At 40.4% G+C, this 16,954-nt stretch overlaps 1 protein-coding gene across 21 annotated transcripts in view; it reads left to right on the top strand.

The window, feature by feature from the left end:
* Window positions 1–16,954, top strand: part of ENAH (ENAH actin regulator) — a 145,303-nt gene that overhangs the window by 48,794 nt on the left and 79,555 nt on the right. Inside the window, exon 1 of one of the 21 annotated variants that reach the window (XM_072830166.1) lies at window positions 15,588–15,616. The exons of the other annotated variants lie outside the window; for them this stretch is intronic. Within the exon in view, the coding sequence (XP_072686267.1) occupies window positions 15,603–15,616 (14 nt within the window). The 5' untranslated portion in view covers window positions 15,588–15,602. Of the gene's footprint in view, window positions 1–15,587; window positions 15,617–16,954 lie in introns of those variants that run through there. 21 annotated transcript variants of the gene reach the window in all.

Raw genomic sequence — 16,954 nt, 5'->3', positions numbered from 1 at the left:
TTTGAATTTTTTCAAAATGAAGAGAAAGGAATTTGTTTTTATTGTCTACCACCAAAAATAGCTTGTTTAAGATTCTGAGTTTATTTAGTGGAATAACTTATTTTACTCATAATGTGTACTATTACTAAAAATTTTTTGACCTACACACAAGTTTTTTGCTTATTAGAAGTTTCTAGCGGCAATTTATAGTGCTCACAAAAAGTTTTCCCTTATATATTTTAGTTGGATAAATAAGATTGGCCCCTTAAAACCAGGTATGTGAAAAGTTTTGGGGGGTATTTTCATTTGTTCTATGAAGCATGTTTCTGATTTTGCCATGGTCTTTTTTTCTTTACAGTTCTGAGTGACTAACAATTTTTATTTTGACCATTCGGTCCCATAGCTATATGCTACTTAAATTTGTGAAATTTCATATAAAGTGAGTTCATTTTTATGATTTTGTATATTGGCTGATGCTCTGATTTTTAAAACTACATTTGGTAAATACAGATGTTTTCCTTAATGTATTTTTCACAGTCCTTTTGATTGATACCCCCTAAGTGTTGTCTTTGAAAATAATCGTGATTCACAGCCCTTCTCAGCCTAGCCTGCCTGCCCTGAGCCTCTCATACATTCTGAGGCTGCGGTAGGATAAACAGCAGTTCCTTGCCCTTGTGAAACTGAAGCTTGATACTAGTGTTAAACTTGGATTTACAGAACTGCGTTGTGGAGAAAGGGAAAAGCAAAGTTCTGTTTGAAAGTGTACTTTGTCTAGTTTCCTTTAGAGTATTAATGTATAATTAAAAATTTTATGGGAGCTGCAATTATCAAATCTTAAATAATTTCAGAGGTTATTCTTTTAATAGCATCCTAGGTTTTATTATTTTTTTAAAATTTTTAAAAAGATTTTATTTATTCATAGAGACAGAGAGAGGCAGAGACACAGTAAGAGGGAGAAGCAGGCCCCATACAGGACGCCCCACCTGGGACTTGATCCCAGGTCTCCAGGATCACACCCCAGGCTGCAGGAGGCGCTAAACCGCTGTGCCACTGGGGCTGCCCCTCATCCTAGGTTTTAAACATGTACTTTGAACTCTAATAAAGAACTGTATGTGTGGTTAAAAAAATACTTAAAAAAAATTTATTCATGAGAGACACAGAGAGGCAGAGACATAGGCAGAGGGAGAAGCAGGCTCCTCACAGGGAGCCCAATATGGGACTTGATCCCCAGACCGGGATCATGCCCTGAGCCAAATGTAGGTGCTCAACTGCTGAGCCACCCAGGCATCCCCTTTGTCTAGATTTTCACTGATTCCTGCCTGTCTCGTTTTTCCCTTCCTTTTTATTTCTTTGGCTTTTTTCTTTTGGTTTAAATATTTTCAACCTTTTCTATTTTTTGATACATGTGCTTAAGTTCTGCCTTTGGTCTAATAGGTTTTCTAAATGTTTCTTAATTTTTATTGGTTTCTTTTTCAACCTCAGGGTTATGTAATTATACTTTCTGGTTTTGAAATTAGGGAATTTTTAAATAGTTATTATGTTATTTATTTCTAATTTTATTGCATTGTATCAAACATAATCTATAAGATAAACTCGGGAATTTAATGAGACTTCCTTTTGCCCAGTACATGGCTTATTTATATAATTTCAGGTATGCTAGAAAACCTGCATATTTTCTCTTTTATTGGGGTGGTATTCTGTGTATTTCTAATTTGAGCCTTCTAATTGTGTTGTTAAGGACTTTGATGTTTTTGCTTATATTTTGTCTGCTTGATCTGTCAGTTCTGAACAGTAGATTCAATTAAGAATAATTGTCAGTATTTCCCTACAGTCCTGTTAGTTAGATATTTTTTGAAGTATATTGTGTAGAGTGAATGTGTTCATGGTGGATAGATCTTTTTCTCCTCTTTTCATTAGTATGTAACTGCTTTATATATCTTATATTCCTTTAAATTTACTTTTTTGGGAAAAATTCCCAAGTTACAAGAATGTTACAAAGAAAATTAATGTACTCTATGTAGATTCACCAGTAGTTAATATTTTTTCATATTTGCTTTCTAATTTTTTTTTTTGTATGTTTGGTGCACCTTTTGAGAGCTGCACATACTTCTCCCAAATGTGAATATGAGCATCTTGCTTTATCGCCACAATGTAGTTATCAGACTGTAGGTGTTTAACATTGATACCATGTTGCCCAGTATGCTGTCTTCACCTAGGATTTCTCAGATTTACCAAAAGTGTGATCTTTATTGCTCTTGCCCTCTCTCCATTCATCAGTTCCATCTGTCCATCCTGTCTCTTTGGTTTCTCGTAATCTAGATTCTGAAAACAGTTCCTCAGCCTTTTCTTCCCTCTTCTTGCCGTGGCCATTTGGAGGAGTCCTATCCAGTTGCAGGTTGTTTCTGCTTGCTTGTCTGCTTGCTTGTTTCTGCTTGAGTATGTGTAGGCTAAACATTGAGGCAAGAATATTCTATTATATTACGTAGTGATGTTGTATTCTTGCCAGCCCATCGTGTGGGGGCACATGATGACCATCTTCTCCAGTTCTTGGATGTTAGGTTTGATCATTGGGTTAAGGTGATGTGGAATCATGTCTCTTCATTATGCATAAGTGCTCTGTGGAGTGATGCTTTGAGACTGAATGCATATCCAGCAACTGCAACCCAGTGTTTAGCATCCATTGATTTTGTATGAATCAAATATTATTATAGTAGTTTTATTCTGTTAACTGCCATGCTTCTGTAATTTTGCTTTTATCTTTAATTGGGCATTATGGCTGCATTTTCCAGCTTTGGTCTTATATATTGTTTATTTTCCTTTTATTATTTTTTACCCCTCTTGCCTTCCCCTGGGTAGATGGACTCTTTCTCCTTTGGTTTCAGAGTTGTAGTTTGTGTCCATGCATGCAAGCTGGAGTGTCATTTGCTCTTAACTTAAAACATGTATGTTTATTTCTTTTGTTGGTTTTAAAAGTTTACCAAAGACAGGACCTTCTCTAACGAGACAGGTGCCTTATTACATGTCATGTTCTTGGTGAGGCCTCCCCTTGCCCACTGAAGTTGATGTTATGTAGGATTTTTAGTTCCTTTTATTGTGGATATACTTTGTTTTTCCTTTTTTTTGGTCTTCTTTTTCCTTTTTCTTTCTCCCTCTCTTCCTTCTTTCCTCACTTTCTTCCCATGTACTCTTGCATCGCATTAGCTTAGAAGACAGCAAGGGATTGTGTAATTTATATTTTCTTTTTAAATGATTAAAGTAGGGACACCTGGGTGGCTCAGCGAGCATCCGCATTTGGCTTTGGGCATGATCCCAGGGTCCTGGAATCGAGTCCTACATTGGGCTTCCCACAGGGAGCCTGCTTCTCCCTCTGCCTCTGTCTCTCTCTCTCTCTCTCTCTGTGTCTCATGAATAGATAAACAAAATCTTTAAAAAAATAAAATGACTGAAGTAATTAAAAGTAAAGTTTTGACAGTATGAAAGTGTAGGAATACTCTTGTAAGGGAAGCACCTTCTTTTTTAACTTTTTTGCACGGGACATGAGTGTCTGAAACCCTGTGTGGAGGGGCGTTGGGTCCCACTGGGCACTCTTCTCTGGTTCCTTCAGGCTTTTGCAGCTACCATATCTTTAAAAAGGAATTAAGAATACTAACCTTGGGATCCCTGGGTGGCGCAGCGGTTTGGCGCCTGCCTTTGGCCCAGGGCGCGATCCTGGAGACCCGGGATCGAATCCCACGTCGGGCTCCCGGTGCATGGAGCCTGCTTCTCCCTCTGCCTATGTCTCTGCCTCTCTCTCTTTCTCTCTCTGTGACTATCATAAATAAATAAAAATGAAAAAAAAAAAAAAAAGAATACTGACCTTGCAGAGGTTTGCAAAGACTGAGGTCATTTGGAAGCATGTAACTAGATGATAATAGTTGTCAAAATTAAATAGAGGAAAACTCTTAATGCCACTGGTTAAAAAGTAAAGATTTAAATGAAAAGTTCAACAGGTTGACTTCAGATCTGGGTCGCCATAGAATATGATCTCAGAATATATCTTGTAGGCCTAATGCATTGTCTATGAAAGTTTGTTCTGATTTAGTGTAGCAAAAGAAAGCAATGTATTTTCTGGTCCAGGAGTTGATTCAGATGGCGTGTGGGGTTTCATGGTCATGTGTCTTTTAATATGGAGCAGGTCCAGTCTTTCTTAACCTTGACCTTTTTGATGAAGAAAGATGATTTTGTATAGTGTCCTCTAGTTTGGGTAACAAGTTGGGTTTCAGTGTTAACCTTGTTTTGAGGCACTACTGTTAGAGAACACTCTCTGGGTAAAGATTTAAATTGTCTTATGTGACCACTGGCAGAATAGTTGTTTCTTTCTAGAACAGAAACACGTGGTTACTTTGGGTAGGAGTGCTGTCCAGGGCATGCATGATTGGAGAACTTCTCTTGTCTCTTCCAAGAGTGTGGGAGAAAGGAGGAGAGAGATGTGGGGTGGGGAGGGGGGTCCCCTAAGTCTGCTCCAGGCGGTCACTGGAATGACAGAAACAATGCCACCAACAGCTGTGGCCACTTGTTCAACTTACTTACCATTTTTATCTCACTGATCAGATGTTTCATTTTCATTTTCATTTGAACATTGTAGAGAGAGATGGAAGTCTTAAGGTGGCAGCTGTGAACAGCCAGTCCAACAGCAAGATAAGCTGTGATCTTTAACCCTTTGCTACCCAGCTGTGTGTGTATCACCTGATTGTTTTTAAGATTGATTGATTGATTGATTTTTAGAGAGAAAGGGAAAGAGCAGGTGTGGAGAGGGAGAGAGAATCTCAGGCAGACTCCCCACCAAGCATGGAGGCCAGTTGGGGGCGGGGGGGGGGGGGGGGACTCAATCTCTCAACCCTGAGATCATGATTTGAGCCGAAACAAGAGTCAGGTGCGCCCAACTGACTGAGCCACTGATGCGCCCCTCACCTGATTATGTTCTTATTTAGTGGCTTTTGAAAAGAAATAGCCATCTAGAAGTTTTGAACTATAATCCTACACTAAGTAAAAGTTCCTAGAAACTGTTATAACATAATGGGCTAAATCACTCATTTCAGGCTTAACAATTGGAGAAGAATATTTGTAGTCATTGTTGCTCCTGTAGCATAATTTAACTGCTATTTGATAAATTTAAATAGTGAAACTTTTTGAAAAAGCCTTATTTGAAGTCAGGGTTCTTCCCCTCCCCCTTCTCAGCCTGAATTTGTACATCATCACTGGGGCTGTATGTGGTCCTCTTATTTTGTGATATGACTTGTGTAATCTCAGGAACTTTTCTTTTTTAAGTGTGAGGACACTGAAGACCCAGGAGGGTTGAGCTCAATGCAAGCCCTCAGGATTCTCTGCTGATCAAGTAGCACGTCTGACTGTTAGATGGACTGGTCAGATGGTATAAGTCTTTGTTATGATTGTCACCAAGGGCAAAAAGTATCTTAAAATTGGGTTTTTCAATGAGGAGTACTTCCTGTGAGATGTAGCTATCTGTCTCACTAGCAACAGGACTTGCAGAGTAACAGTATGAAAAGGGGGGATGGCAATGTGAGGCCACTTCAGAAAAGTCTTTCTTGGTTACAGTTGGGTAGGACTGAGAATTAATGTCAGGAACCTGAGAAAACTATGGTTTCTAAATTTTTAGCCAAAAGAATATCCTTTTTAGTGGTAGGGAAATAATAATAAAAAGAATACTATAAGTGTGGTTAGTTGCAGGTATTATATCTTGAGGAAAAAAGAGGGAACTTCTAGAATTAAAATGCAGCCCCAAAACGTTTTTATTTTTTATGAATTGGATTACTCATTTTGAATGTTGCCTTCTGCTGAATTACTTCTTTAACATGAATTGAGTTGACTATATTTTGTTCAGTCAAATTCCTAAATGTTAGATGAAATTCATTTAATGTTTGAACTCTATATTTTTAGAGATACTATAAAAATTACACAGCTGTTGCTTGGAGATGTTGTGTGAATTACTTTGAGAAATAGGATCAGGATTTAGGTCCCATGCCAGCTGATAGTCAGCTGTTACACATTTAAAAGATTAAGCTAACACATGAGACTATGGATGGGAGAATCATAGTTAGAATGGTCTGCGTGGCACGTGTGGTATTTTAGGTATCCAGTGGTCATGATAAGGTACATTTCATGATGCGGAGACTGTTGGGAAGCCGGGAGTACTTGCCCCCGATTTTGCTGGGTGCTAGAGTAAGAGTGACCACCTACTCATGTCAAGATGGATTTCATTAAATCTGTTTCAGTTTCACACTTCCATCTGGTTAAAATTAATAAGTAGAAATACTTAGTTTGAACCTTTTTTTAAAAGAAGATTTTATTTATTCCTTTGGCAGAGAGAGAGGAGAGAGAGAGAGAGAGAGCGCGAGCATAAGCAGGGGGAAAAGTAGACTCCCTCCTGAGCAGGGAGCCTGATGCAGGGCTCCATCCCAGGACCTTGGGATCATGACCTGAGCCAAAGGCAGGTGTTTCACTGACTGAGGCACCCAGGTGCCCCTTGTTTGGATCTTTGTGCTGTGATTAACCTAGTTTTAAGAGTGAGTTGCTCCCAAGCTTCAGTGAAATCTGACATTTTATGTGAGTTTTTTATATGCCTGTTTTTCCTAAATTGTATCAGTTCTGTATGCTTATTCAGTGTGTAGTGTCTAATCTGGTAATTAATTGTACTTTAGGAAAGGTGTAAAGTAAGACATTTTATTTTCCCCATTGACTCCAAATACAAAGTTGCACATCATTTCTGTGGAAGGTGATCTCTAATTTTAATAAGTTTGCAAAGATTTAAAATAGTGATCTGTGTTTCATGTGGATGTTGTACATTCATTTGCTCATTTGGCGTTCAGCAAATACTTGAATATGCTTCAAGTACTAACACTGGATAGAGGTGATGCAGTTTTCTATGCTAGGATGCCGGATCTAGTTAACAGATTGCAGCAATAAGGAGTCACCTGGGGTAGGATGATACCTCAGTTGGGTGGTTCTTGCAGACCTATGTGAGCACTGGTATGGGAAGAGGCCAGTCTGAGAAGACCACTTGGGTGTGAACAGGAGGTGGTAGTATGGGGCAGCGGTGCTTAACAAGGTAGTGAGACAAAGAAGGCTTTCAGGCCTGTAGGCAGTAAATAGCACGATTAATGGAATGGAGAGGAGACCATTGCCTCAGTAGGAATGATATGAGTTAGTAGTTTCTAATGATATAATTTCACTGAAGAAATTTGAGAAATAGATGTGCTCTGCTTGAAAAAATGTCATCAATGAAATTGAAAACATAAAAATTGTGTGGCTTGTCACTTCACAGCCATTTAAGAACAAATTGCCGTTAAACATTGAATCTTGCAGTATGTCAGAGCAGCAATGTGTTTGGTTCTCAAGATAACAAACAAATGCCTTTGCATTAGTCGCCTCACCTAAACTTGTATTGCATGTATGTTCATTTCAGCTTAAGGTAGATTGAAGAGAATAGTTACAGCTGGTCCCACTTGAAGATCATAGGTACATTTCTAGGAGCATAGTTAGGTCACCCCTTCAGCAGATTCCAGCCTTTAAAGCAACCGTGATTGTTGATAACGCTTTACCCAAAGTTATCAGAAAAGCACAGCACTGAAGCCTTCTTGTCAAGCACCTTTTTTCCTTAAACATGTAATAATTACCATTCTACCTTGTTTGAATGTTTTGTAAATAGAGCATAGGACATAATATTCCAAAATCTCTTGAATGTCATGCAGTTTGTATGTGGCTGAAGGTGCATGATAAAAGCGGGCCGCTGTCTTTCAGATTACGGCCAGTAATTCTCTTCGATCATGCTGTGTTATAATTACTTTCTGAACACACTGCCAAAGTGTGTGAACAAAACATCATATGCTGGTGACTCCTAAATCACTCTTTGCTTTTATCCTGTTTATTCTGTTGTCAGTGACAGTCATATGACCGTTGACTTTTCATCTATATGTTTTATTCCCCCTCTCCCTCCCTGTGTGAGGCTTTGGTGTTGTGGCCTTGAAATTCAGGCTTCCTCCTGTGGCACTACAGCACTCTCTAGTACTCCTGCCTTCTCGTACTGGGGTACTTGTTCCCCTTCAGAGACAGGCTGCAGTGTGCTAGTGCACAGAGCAGACCACAAGGTGAATGTGGCATACCTACCTGAACGTCAGTTTTACTAGAAGATCTGTGGGGAGAACATCGTATTAAAACTGGCTGTATGTTGTAGTGAATTGCAAGATACTAATTAAATTTTAATAGAAAACATGAAACTTGCAAGATCTGTGTTTGCTGTAGGCTTTTTGGGGCTCCCTGACTCATTCACAGTATGTGTGTTGGGAGTCCATTGTGTGCCATCCCAGACAGTCCAGTAATCTCTTCTGGTATTTCTCTTGTGTGGCAGTCATATAGTTTAGTTCCCAGAACTGAAGCATGCTGACCTTTTTTGATTTAGCTAATCATGCACAGTGATCTGGCCTGTCGTGTTTAGGGGCTGGATTCCTGGTATGTGTGGAGGAGCCTTCTTATGGAAAAGAAGTGAGAATGTGCTTTCCCAGCTGTAGTGGACAAGGCCAGAATTCAGGACAGGATTTCACAATGTAGGAAGTAGTGTTTTTTTTTTTATATCTTCTTTTAAGTTGCCTTTTAATTCAAATACTGAAAAACTAACAAAAACCAACTTCATAGAGTGCATAATCCTTGTTAAGTCACAAGCAGTAGCAGTTAATTTAAATTGAAACAGGAAGTGAGGATTGTATTCCAGCCCCATAGAGATGCACTAAGTGGCAGCCAGTTGTCACACTGGTGACATTTCAAGACTATTGTGGTTTCCCAGATTCATAAATATCCACTGTAGCCTTAGTAGCCACACATGAAGTGGGAGCCCCACTGAATGCAAATGATAGGAAGGCACTCAAGCTCACTCCACGCACATTCTGGACTAGCAGAGTAGGGAGCCCCAATTTTGGATCTGTCAGAGGATGACTCCTCCATGGAAGGGGTCTTCAGATGGTCCCACAGGTCTTCAGATGGTTTGTCCACAGATGACAAGTTATAGGTACCCTATAGTTGTTCAGCAGTGTGCTCCGCAGGGATTCTGGGACTGCATTTACTTGCGATCCTCATTTACCACCATGCTGTTGCTGCTCTGCTAGGAGCAGTGAACATTGTGGGGTGCTCCCTGTGTGCGACCCTTGGGAGTGCTTGACAGATGTGGTTGTGCTCTCAGGACACTTCTCTGACACAGGTACTGCCTTTCCTTCACTTTAGAAGCAAGGGAACTAAGGCTGGGGGAGGCTAAGTAACTTGTGTGAAGTGCTCTGTCCTGCAGAACTGGGAGGGAGGTCCTCTCCCATGCTCTGGTGGTGCATCTAAAGACATCTGCTCTGCAGACTCAGGTACTGCTGTGAGGATTTCAGAATGAAAGTGGAAGCTTTGCTGCAATATGAGCTCTGTGAGGGAAGGTGGCCAACTTTATATATCGATGATTTTGTGACATATGTAGACCTAGTGGTAGTTCCAGAAGAAAATCAAGGATCTCAGGGTTATCTGGCTTTAACTATGAAAGAGATAAGGCAATGTGAATAAATCGTCTTCAGAAGTTTGCCTGAAATGAGTTAAGCCAGCAGAAAAGTAAATCTGTTTTGTAAAAGTACTAATTAAAATATTCTTAACTAGAGTCTCCTCTGCAGAAATAGTGGGATATTACATTTTCTGGGTAATATTTGGATGTTTATCCTGGTTCAGGAAGTGCTGATGCTGGAGCTCCTAGCAGATGACTGGAGAGATGCGAGTAATATAGGACAGAAAGAACACTCTAATGAGGAACTGTGGGATGGGAGGAAGAGGGGCTGGTGGAGACCTTTGGGTGCTGGAGTCTCTGGCTGGGGCCAGACAGCAGGATCTTTAGTACCTTTCACTTGGGATGGGAAATAGAGGGAGGGGCACACAGGGTGAGGGAAGAAAAGAGTGGGTATTTGTGACATTTAGGTCGAAATACATACTAGGTGGTTGTCCCTGTGGGTTTGGAGCTGAAGAGGGAAGTATGGGCTGTAAATACCTTTATGGCACTTGGAGCTGTTGTTAGAACTGTGCTGTGGGACTCCTTAAGCCTTGGTGTATGTGTGTATATGTATGTGTTAATAGAGGGAGACTGCTGCCAGACTTTGATTTTTTTGTCTACACATTGTTCCTAACGGATCCAATTTAAAACTTTTGGAATTCTTATTTGAATGGATATGGAGAAATAAAACATGCCAGTCTTTTGTCTTTCCTTTTTATTAACAAAGATTTAAAAATGTACTGTATCACATGATTTCCATTACAGAGGTGAAGTGTGTGCAGAGTTAGCTCCTTTACAGAGAACGCTGCACAGGCATGAGCACTTGGTAAATCCCCCTTCCCTGTTTATTATGAGCAGTTTTAAATATACACAACAGTTGAAACATACACAAGCATTATTCAGTGAAAATAATGTGTATCCACAATCTGGATTTTTACCATTAACATTTTTTTGATATTCTTCAGGATTTTGATTTCCAGCAGTGTGAAATTTATACATTTATTGGATTTTGGCACAAATATGAAGAAAAATTATGTGTGTTGGATATATGTATTTTAATTGAGATATAATTGACATTGGTTTCATGTGTATAGCATATAGTGATTTGATGTTTATATTGTGAAATGATCACTGATAAGTCTAGTTAACATTAGACTTACATACATACAATATCTGTAAATACAGAGTTACAGATATCTTTTTTCTTGTGATCTTACCAACTTTCAGATGTATAATTCATTATTACTAACTAGATTTGCCATGCTGTACATTCTACCCCACAGGACTGATTTTATAACTGGAAGTTTGCACCTTTGACCCCCTATCCCCCACTCCTCCCGACCCCACACCCCTGGCAACCACCTGTCTGATCATTAAATATTTTTCTCTACTTGCTTTATCATGTATCTGTCCATTTATCCATTTACATATGTGTGTATAAATTATTTGTTTAGATGTATGTCCAAGAAGTAAGGTACAGTCATTAGCACACAGTTTTTAAAGTACTCAGTATGTATATCATTAACCAGGGCCCAGTAATAGTTTTTATTCCTCTTGTGGCAGAGTACATACAGTGGAATACACAAACCATTGAGTGGGTTTTGACAGATGCACATACCCATGTAACCCAAATAAGGCAACCTTTCCAAGACATGGAACGTTGTGAGGGTGAGGGCAGAGTTCCCTGAAGCCCCTTCCCATGCCATCCTGGCTTTCATCCCTCTCCCCCATGGATAACTGCTGTTCTGATTTCTTTCTGTTAATTGATTAGTGTTTCTGGTTCTGGAACTTCCATTTGTTGGGAATCACAAAATGCACATGCGCATGTAAGTCTTCCTTCATGGTTATGGCATGGTGTGTATGCTGTGTTCTGTTGATGGCTGTCTGGGCAGTTGCCAGTTCTTGGCTTTACCAAGCACTGGGATTGAAGGGTCAGAGGGTAGACATGTATTTAGTTCTGTGAAGAAGTGTCAGCTGGTCTTTCACAGCTTCTGAAGCATTCTTGCTGCTGCCAACTGTGTGCATGAGGGCCATGGCTGCACCCTATCTTCGCTGTCTGGGCGGGTGGGTGGTGGCATCTCGTGATTCTCGTTTGTATTTCCCTGAAGATTAATGATATTTCACACTCTTCTGAGGATTTACTGATCATTTATGCATCATGTCTTGTGATGTCTTTTCAGATCATTTGCCCAGGATTTTATTGGTTGCCTTTTAATTGCAATGGTTCGTTCAACTTAGGAGTTTTTGGCTTTACAGTGCTGTGAAAGTGATCCTTATCCAGTAGAAACCATACTTGGAGTTTTGAATTTTGATCTTTCCCCAAGCTAGCCGTATGTAGTACAGCACTCTGTGGTGATGTGGGACAGTGATACTCAGTGCCTGCAGCTCCTGTCAGCCACTCCGTCACAGGGACAGCAGCTGACACAACCTTGCTGTATCCACACAACCATCCTACGTCTGACTTCCAGTACAGTGTTGAGTTAGTTACCTGAGATATTCAACACTTTACTGGAAAACAGACTGTGTTAGAGGATTTAGCCCAACTCTAGGCCGATGGAAGTGTTCTGAGCATGTTTAAGGTAGCTGAGGCTAAGCTAGGGACATTCAGTAGGTTAAGTGTATTTAAATGCATTTCGACTTAGGATGTTTTTCAACTTAAAATAGGTTTCTCAGGACGTAACACCATTCACTCATAAGTTGAGGAAATTCTGTATTTAGTTGTAGTTTTAAAAACATCCTGGATACGTGCCAGATTTCTGTTTTGTATTTTTTCCTCTCCTCTGCCCCTTGCCTATATATTCCCTCTCCCCTCCCTTCTTTCTTCCTTTCTGTAGCAGCTTAATTGAGATGTAATTAATATTCTTACATTTGCATTTTCTTAAAGGGTTCTTTGATGAGAGTAAATTTTAATTCGCTGACTTTTTTCTTCTATGATTTTTGCTGAAATTTTGCCTGTCCCCAGTACATGGGGACACTCTCCTATTTCCTTCTAAAACCTTTCTGAGTTTAACTTGAATGTTTAAGTCGATGATATGTCTTGAACTAATTTTTTTGCATGGTGTGAGGTATGGATTGACATTTGTGTTTTTCTGTCCTCTGGTTGCGATTATTTCTGAAGAGAAGTCCATGGTCATCTGAATTGTTCTCCTGTATGTGATGTGTCGTTTTTTTCTGTCCCAAGCATTTCTCTTTATCTTGGATTACAGTATGTCTGTAGGTGATTACTTCTATGTTTTTTGTGCTTTACTTTTTTTTTTTTTTAAAGAATTTTATTCATTTATTCACGAGAGATGCAGAGAGAGAAAGAGGCAAAGACACAGGCAGAGGCAGAAGCAGGCTCCACTTAGGGAGCCTGACATGGGACTCAATCCCGGGTCTCCAGGATCACACCCTGGGCTGAAGGCGGTGCGGTTAAACCACTGAGCCACCCGGGCTGCCCATGCTTTACCTTTTTTTTTTTTTTTTGGTCCTGGACTCTTGCACGTATGTTAGACCTGCTCATAATCCGCACAGGTCCCTGAACCACTGCTTGTTCTCCCCGCCACCCCCCCCCCCCAGTCTTTTTTCCTCTTATCTTTATATTGGGTAATCTCTACTGATACATTGTAAAGTTTACCAGTTCTTTCCCTTGCTATGTCCATTCTGTTAAGTCCATCCAGAGAATTTTAATATTAACAATAAAGAAAAAATATTTTTCAGTAGTAGAAATTTCACTTGACATTTAAAACATTTGTCTGTTAATCCCTGTCTTTCCATTATCAGCACCTTTTACTCGATGCCATTGAGCACAGTGATAGTAGCAGCTGCTTTCACTCCAGTACTTCTCACCTTCATCATGTGCTTGGACTCTCATACCTGTCCCTTCTGAGGCAGACTGCAGGTCTTTATGGACTAATGGGCCTAGTCTGTGACACGTTGTGGAGCCTCTGCCCTCTGTTGTGGTGCTCTGGAGAGTGCTGGTAGTGGTGTTCCAGCAGGACATTAGTCTAGTTGAACTTCAGCTGCATGCTGAATCTCTCAGGCAGCAGGTGGAATCCAGTTCCATTCCATCAATCTTAGCTGGGCTGCTCAGAAAGTGCCTGCACATGTGTCTTTTTAGGGCTCAGCAGGAGATGTAGGCAGAGTGTATACACCGAATGTCTCCTGTGACCCTCCACCTGCTTTGTTCCCCTACAGTTACCCTCCAGTTTTCCAGTCCCTTGGATTGACCTCAACTCTGTCTTTTGCTTCTTTAAGCTACAAAGACTGGGGTTTTCTTTTGGGGCAGATCTGCCATGTAGCACAGATTCTTGGACCTGTCCTCAGGTTGAAAGCTGTAAAAAATCAGGGCTCTCTTCCCATTTTGTTCCTTTTCTTACCAGAGCTTACTCCTTTCCTATCAGTCATTCTTCACTTTCAGATCGTTGTTCTGTACATCTTACCCGGAGTTTGTAGTTTTATCTATGGGAGGGTCCTCTGGGAAGGAGCTCCTGTGGCCATTACTTGGCCAGAAGCAGAGCCCTCCTGGCAGGGAATTTTTTTTGGGGGGGGGGGCGGGGGGAGTTGAGATCCTACTGTATTCTGCCTCAGTTCTCTTGATCTCATATGGCACTTGTCTTTTGCCTTATTGTTCACACATGTTCATGGAATTATGACCTCAGGAAATTAATAACCTTCCAAAGTGAGAATATAAATAAGTGAAACCCCATCTACTCCTGTTCCATACCTGTTTTTACTTCCAAGTCTGGCCTAGCCTGACCTTGTCTGGTATCTTTATAGCTAAAATCAGCCATAATTTGGTATTTAAAAAAAATTTTTTTTAAAGATTTTGTTTTTAAATTATTTCTATGCACAACGTGGGGCTTGAACTCACACCCCTGAGAACAAGAAACATGTTCCTCTGACTGAGCCAGCCAGGCATCCCTTTAGTATTTTTAACTCAAGCAGTGCTTAGAAGTACTTTGGATGCTTTGCCGTATAACCTGATGAAAATAATTTTAGGCAAAAAAGCCTCAGGAAACAGGTGAAATAATCTTGAATCAGTTCTGAGAAAAAATTTTTTTTAAGATTTTGTTTGTTTATTTGACAGAGCGTAAGAAGGGGGAACTGCAGACATAGGGACAGGGAGAGGTAGACTTGCTGCTGAGCAAGGAGACCCATGTGGGGCTTGATCTAGGATCCTGGGATCATGACCTGAACTGAAGTAGACGCTTTATCGACTCTACTGAGCCACCCAGCACCCCACCCCCCATCTGAGAAGAATTACTTGTTAATGGAAGGATTTGCTAGGATAGTGAAGGTATATGTTGCCAAGTGAAGTGTGTCTGTATTATTTTTCCCTTCTGTGACTGTTTCTAAATGTCTGTATTTTGTGTGAGCTGTCATGATATTAATGAGGTTTTAGGTTCACTGGTACATTGGGAATTGGTCTTTGGCACTGCAAATTCAATTTAAGAAGATGAGTGGCTAGATAAAGAACATACACCCTGCATGTCTGTCATGTGCTAGGTTCCTTCGGGGCAATATAAGTCTGACATTATCTTGGTTTTTAAGAAATTTACTTAAAGTACTGTATTGTGGGCAACCCCGGTGGCTCAGCGGTTTAGCACCGCCTTCAGCCTAGGGCGTGATCCTGGAGACCTGGGGTCGAGTCCCATGTCGGTGTAGTAGTTATTAATGGCTATATAGTAAAAATTATAGCAAAACATTCATGCCTTAAAACAGTACACATTTTACTGCCACACAGTTTCTGTGGATCAGGAATCTGAGTACAAGTTGCTCAACAAAGTGCTAACAAAATGCTGGCCAGAGTTATGGTCCTGACCACAGTTACCCCTGGGAAGACCTCCTTATAGGTTCATATACAGAGTTATGGGTTGGATTCAGTTGCTTGTGAGCTGTTGGGACTGAGGGTGGCTGTCCTTTCCTGGCGGGTGGCCATGTCACGTGGGCTGGGCCTTCTCCATAAACGGAGGCCACTGTTTCTGTAAATTAACCTTGGAAGAGAGATTTCGTTACTTTTGCTGGAGAAGCAGGTTGCCGGGTCCTGCCCACAGACAATGAGAGAAGATCACACGAGGGCATGAATACCAGGAGGTAGGGGGCACTGGGAGGCACCTGTCTGGTTGTTGCTGGAAGGAGGGAAGGAGATGGGGATTGTTTTTCACAGTGTATACTTCCAGCAGGGGCTGGAAATGTATATGAGTGAGAGATTTTAAAGCCAGAGTTTATGACAAGGAAGTAGTGGGTTGTCAGTAACAACCCAAAGAGAAGTCTTCTAGAAAGAAAGAAATTAGAGTAGCAAAGTATTTCAAATACAGGAGTATAACAAAACTTTAGATTTTTATTATAACGAGTTAGACTCATTCTAGAAAATGTCATCTTTGTTTTCTTTATTAATACTAATTTCTTAAAACTTTGTTTTTTAAAGATTTTATTTACTTATTCATGAGAGACACAGAGAAAGAGAGAGGCAGAGACACAGGCAGAGGGAGAAACAGGCTCCATGCAGGGAGCCCGACATGGGACTCGATCCCGGGTCTCCAGGATCACACCACCCTGGGCTGAAGGCAGTGCTAAACCGCTGAGCCACCTGGGCTGCCCAATTTCTTAAAACTTGTGTTAAGATGTAACCTTTAACCAAAAGCAAGTAAGATTAATAAATATAGTTTTATTCTTTGATGGACAAAAGTATTTTCTTAATATTTAAAGCTATTACATATATTTTTCATTATGGCAAAATATGCATAACTAAATTTACCATTTTAGTCATTTCTTGGTGTACAGTCATTTTTTGGTGTACAGTGGCCTTAAGTACATTCACATGATTGTGTAAACATCACTGCCATCCATCTCCAGAACTTTGTCATCATCCCAAACTGAAACTCAACCCATTAAATCACTCCTCACCCGTCCCACCCTCAGCCCCTGGCAACCGCTGTTCTTTGTGTCTGAATTTGACTGCTCTGGGTGCCTCACGTAAATGGAATCACGCAGTATTTGTTCTGTCTTGTTTATTTTACTCAGTATAATGTCCTCAGGATTCATCCATGTTATAGCAGGTGTCGGGATTTACTTCCTTTTTAAGACTAATATTCCATTGAATGTACAGTTGACCTTGAACATCATGGGGGTTAGGGGTGCTGAACCCTCATGCAGTCAAAAATCCGTATATAACTTTTGACTCCAAAAAAACTTAATTACTAAAAGCCTGTTGTCTGGAAGCCTTACCGACAACATGAACTGTTGATTAGCATGTATTTTGTATGTTCTATGTATTATACGCTGTATTCTTATAATAAAGTAAGCTGGAAAGAAGGAAATGTTGAGGAAAGCATAAGGAAAACACAGGACTGCCAACGGCACTGTGTCTATCAGAAATCCACACACAATTGAAACCTTTTTTGTTCAAGAGTCCATCATATACAGGTTCCC

Source organism: Canis lupus, chromosome 6 (assembly GCF_048164855.1).
Source record: "Canis lupus baileyi chromosome 6, mCanLup2.hap1, whole genome shotgun sequence".
Classification (NCBI taxonomy): Eukaryota; Metazoa; Chordata; class Mammalia; order Carnivora; family Canidae; genus Canis; species Canis lupus.
This window is presented reverse-complemented; position numbering and strand designations above follow the sequence as displayed.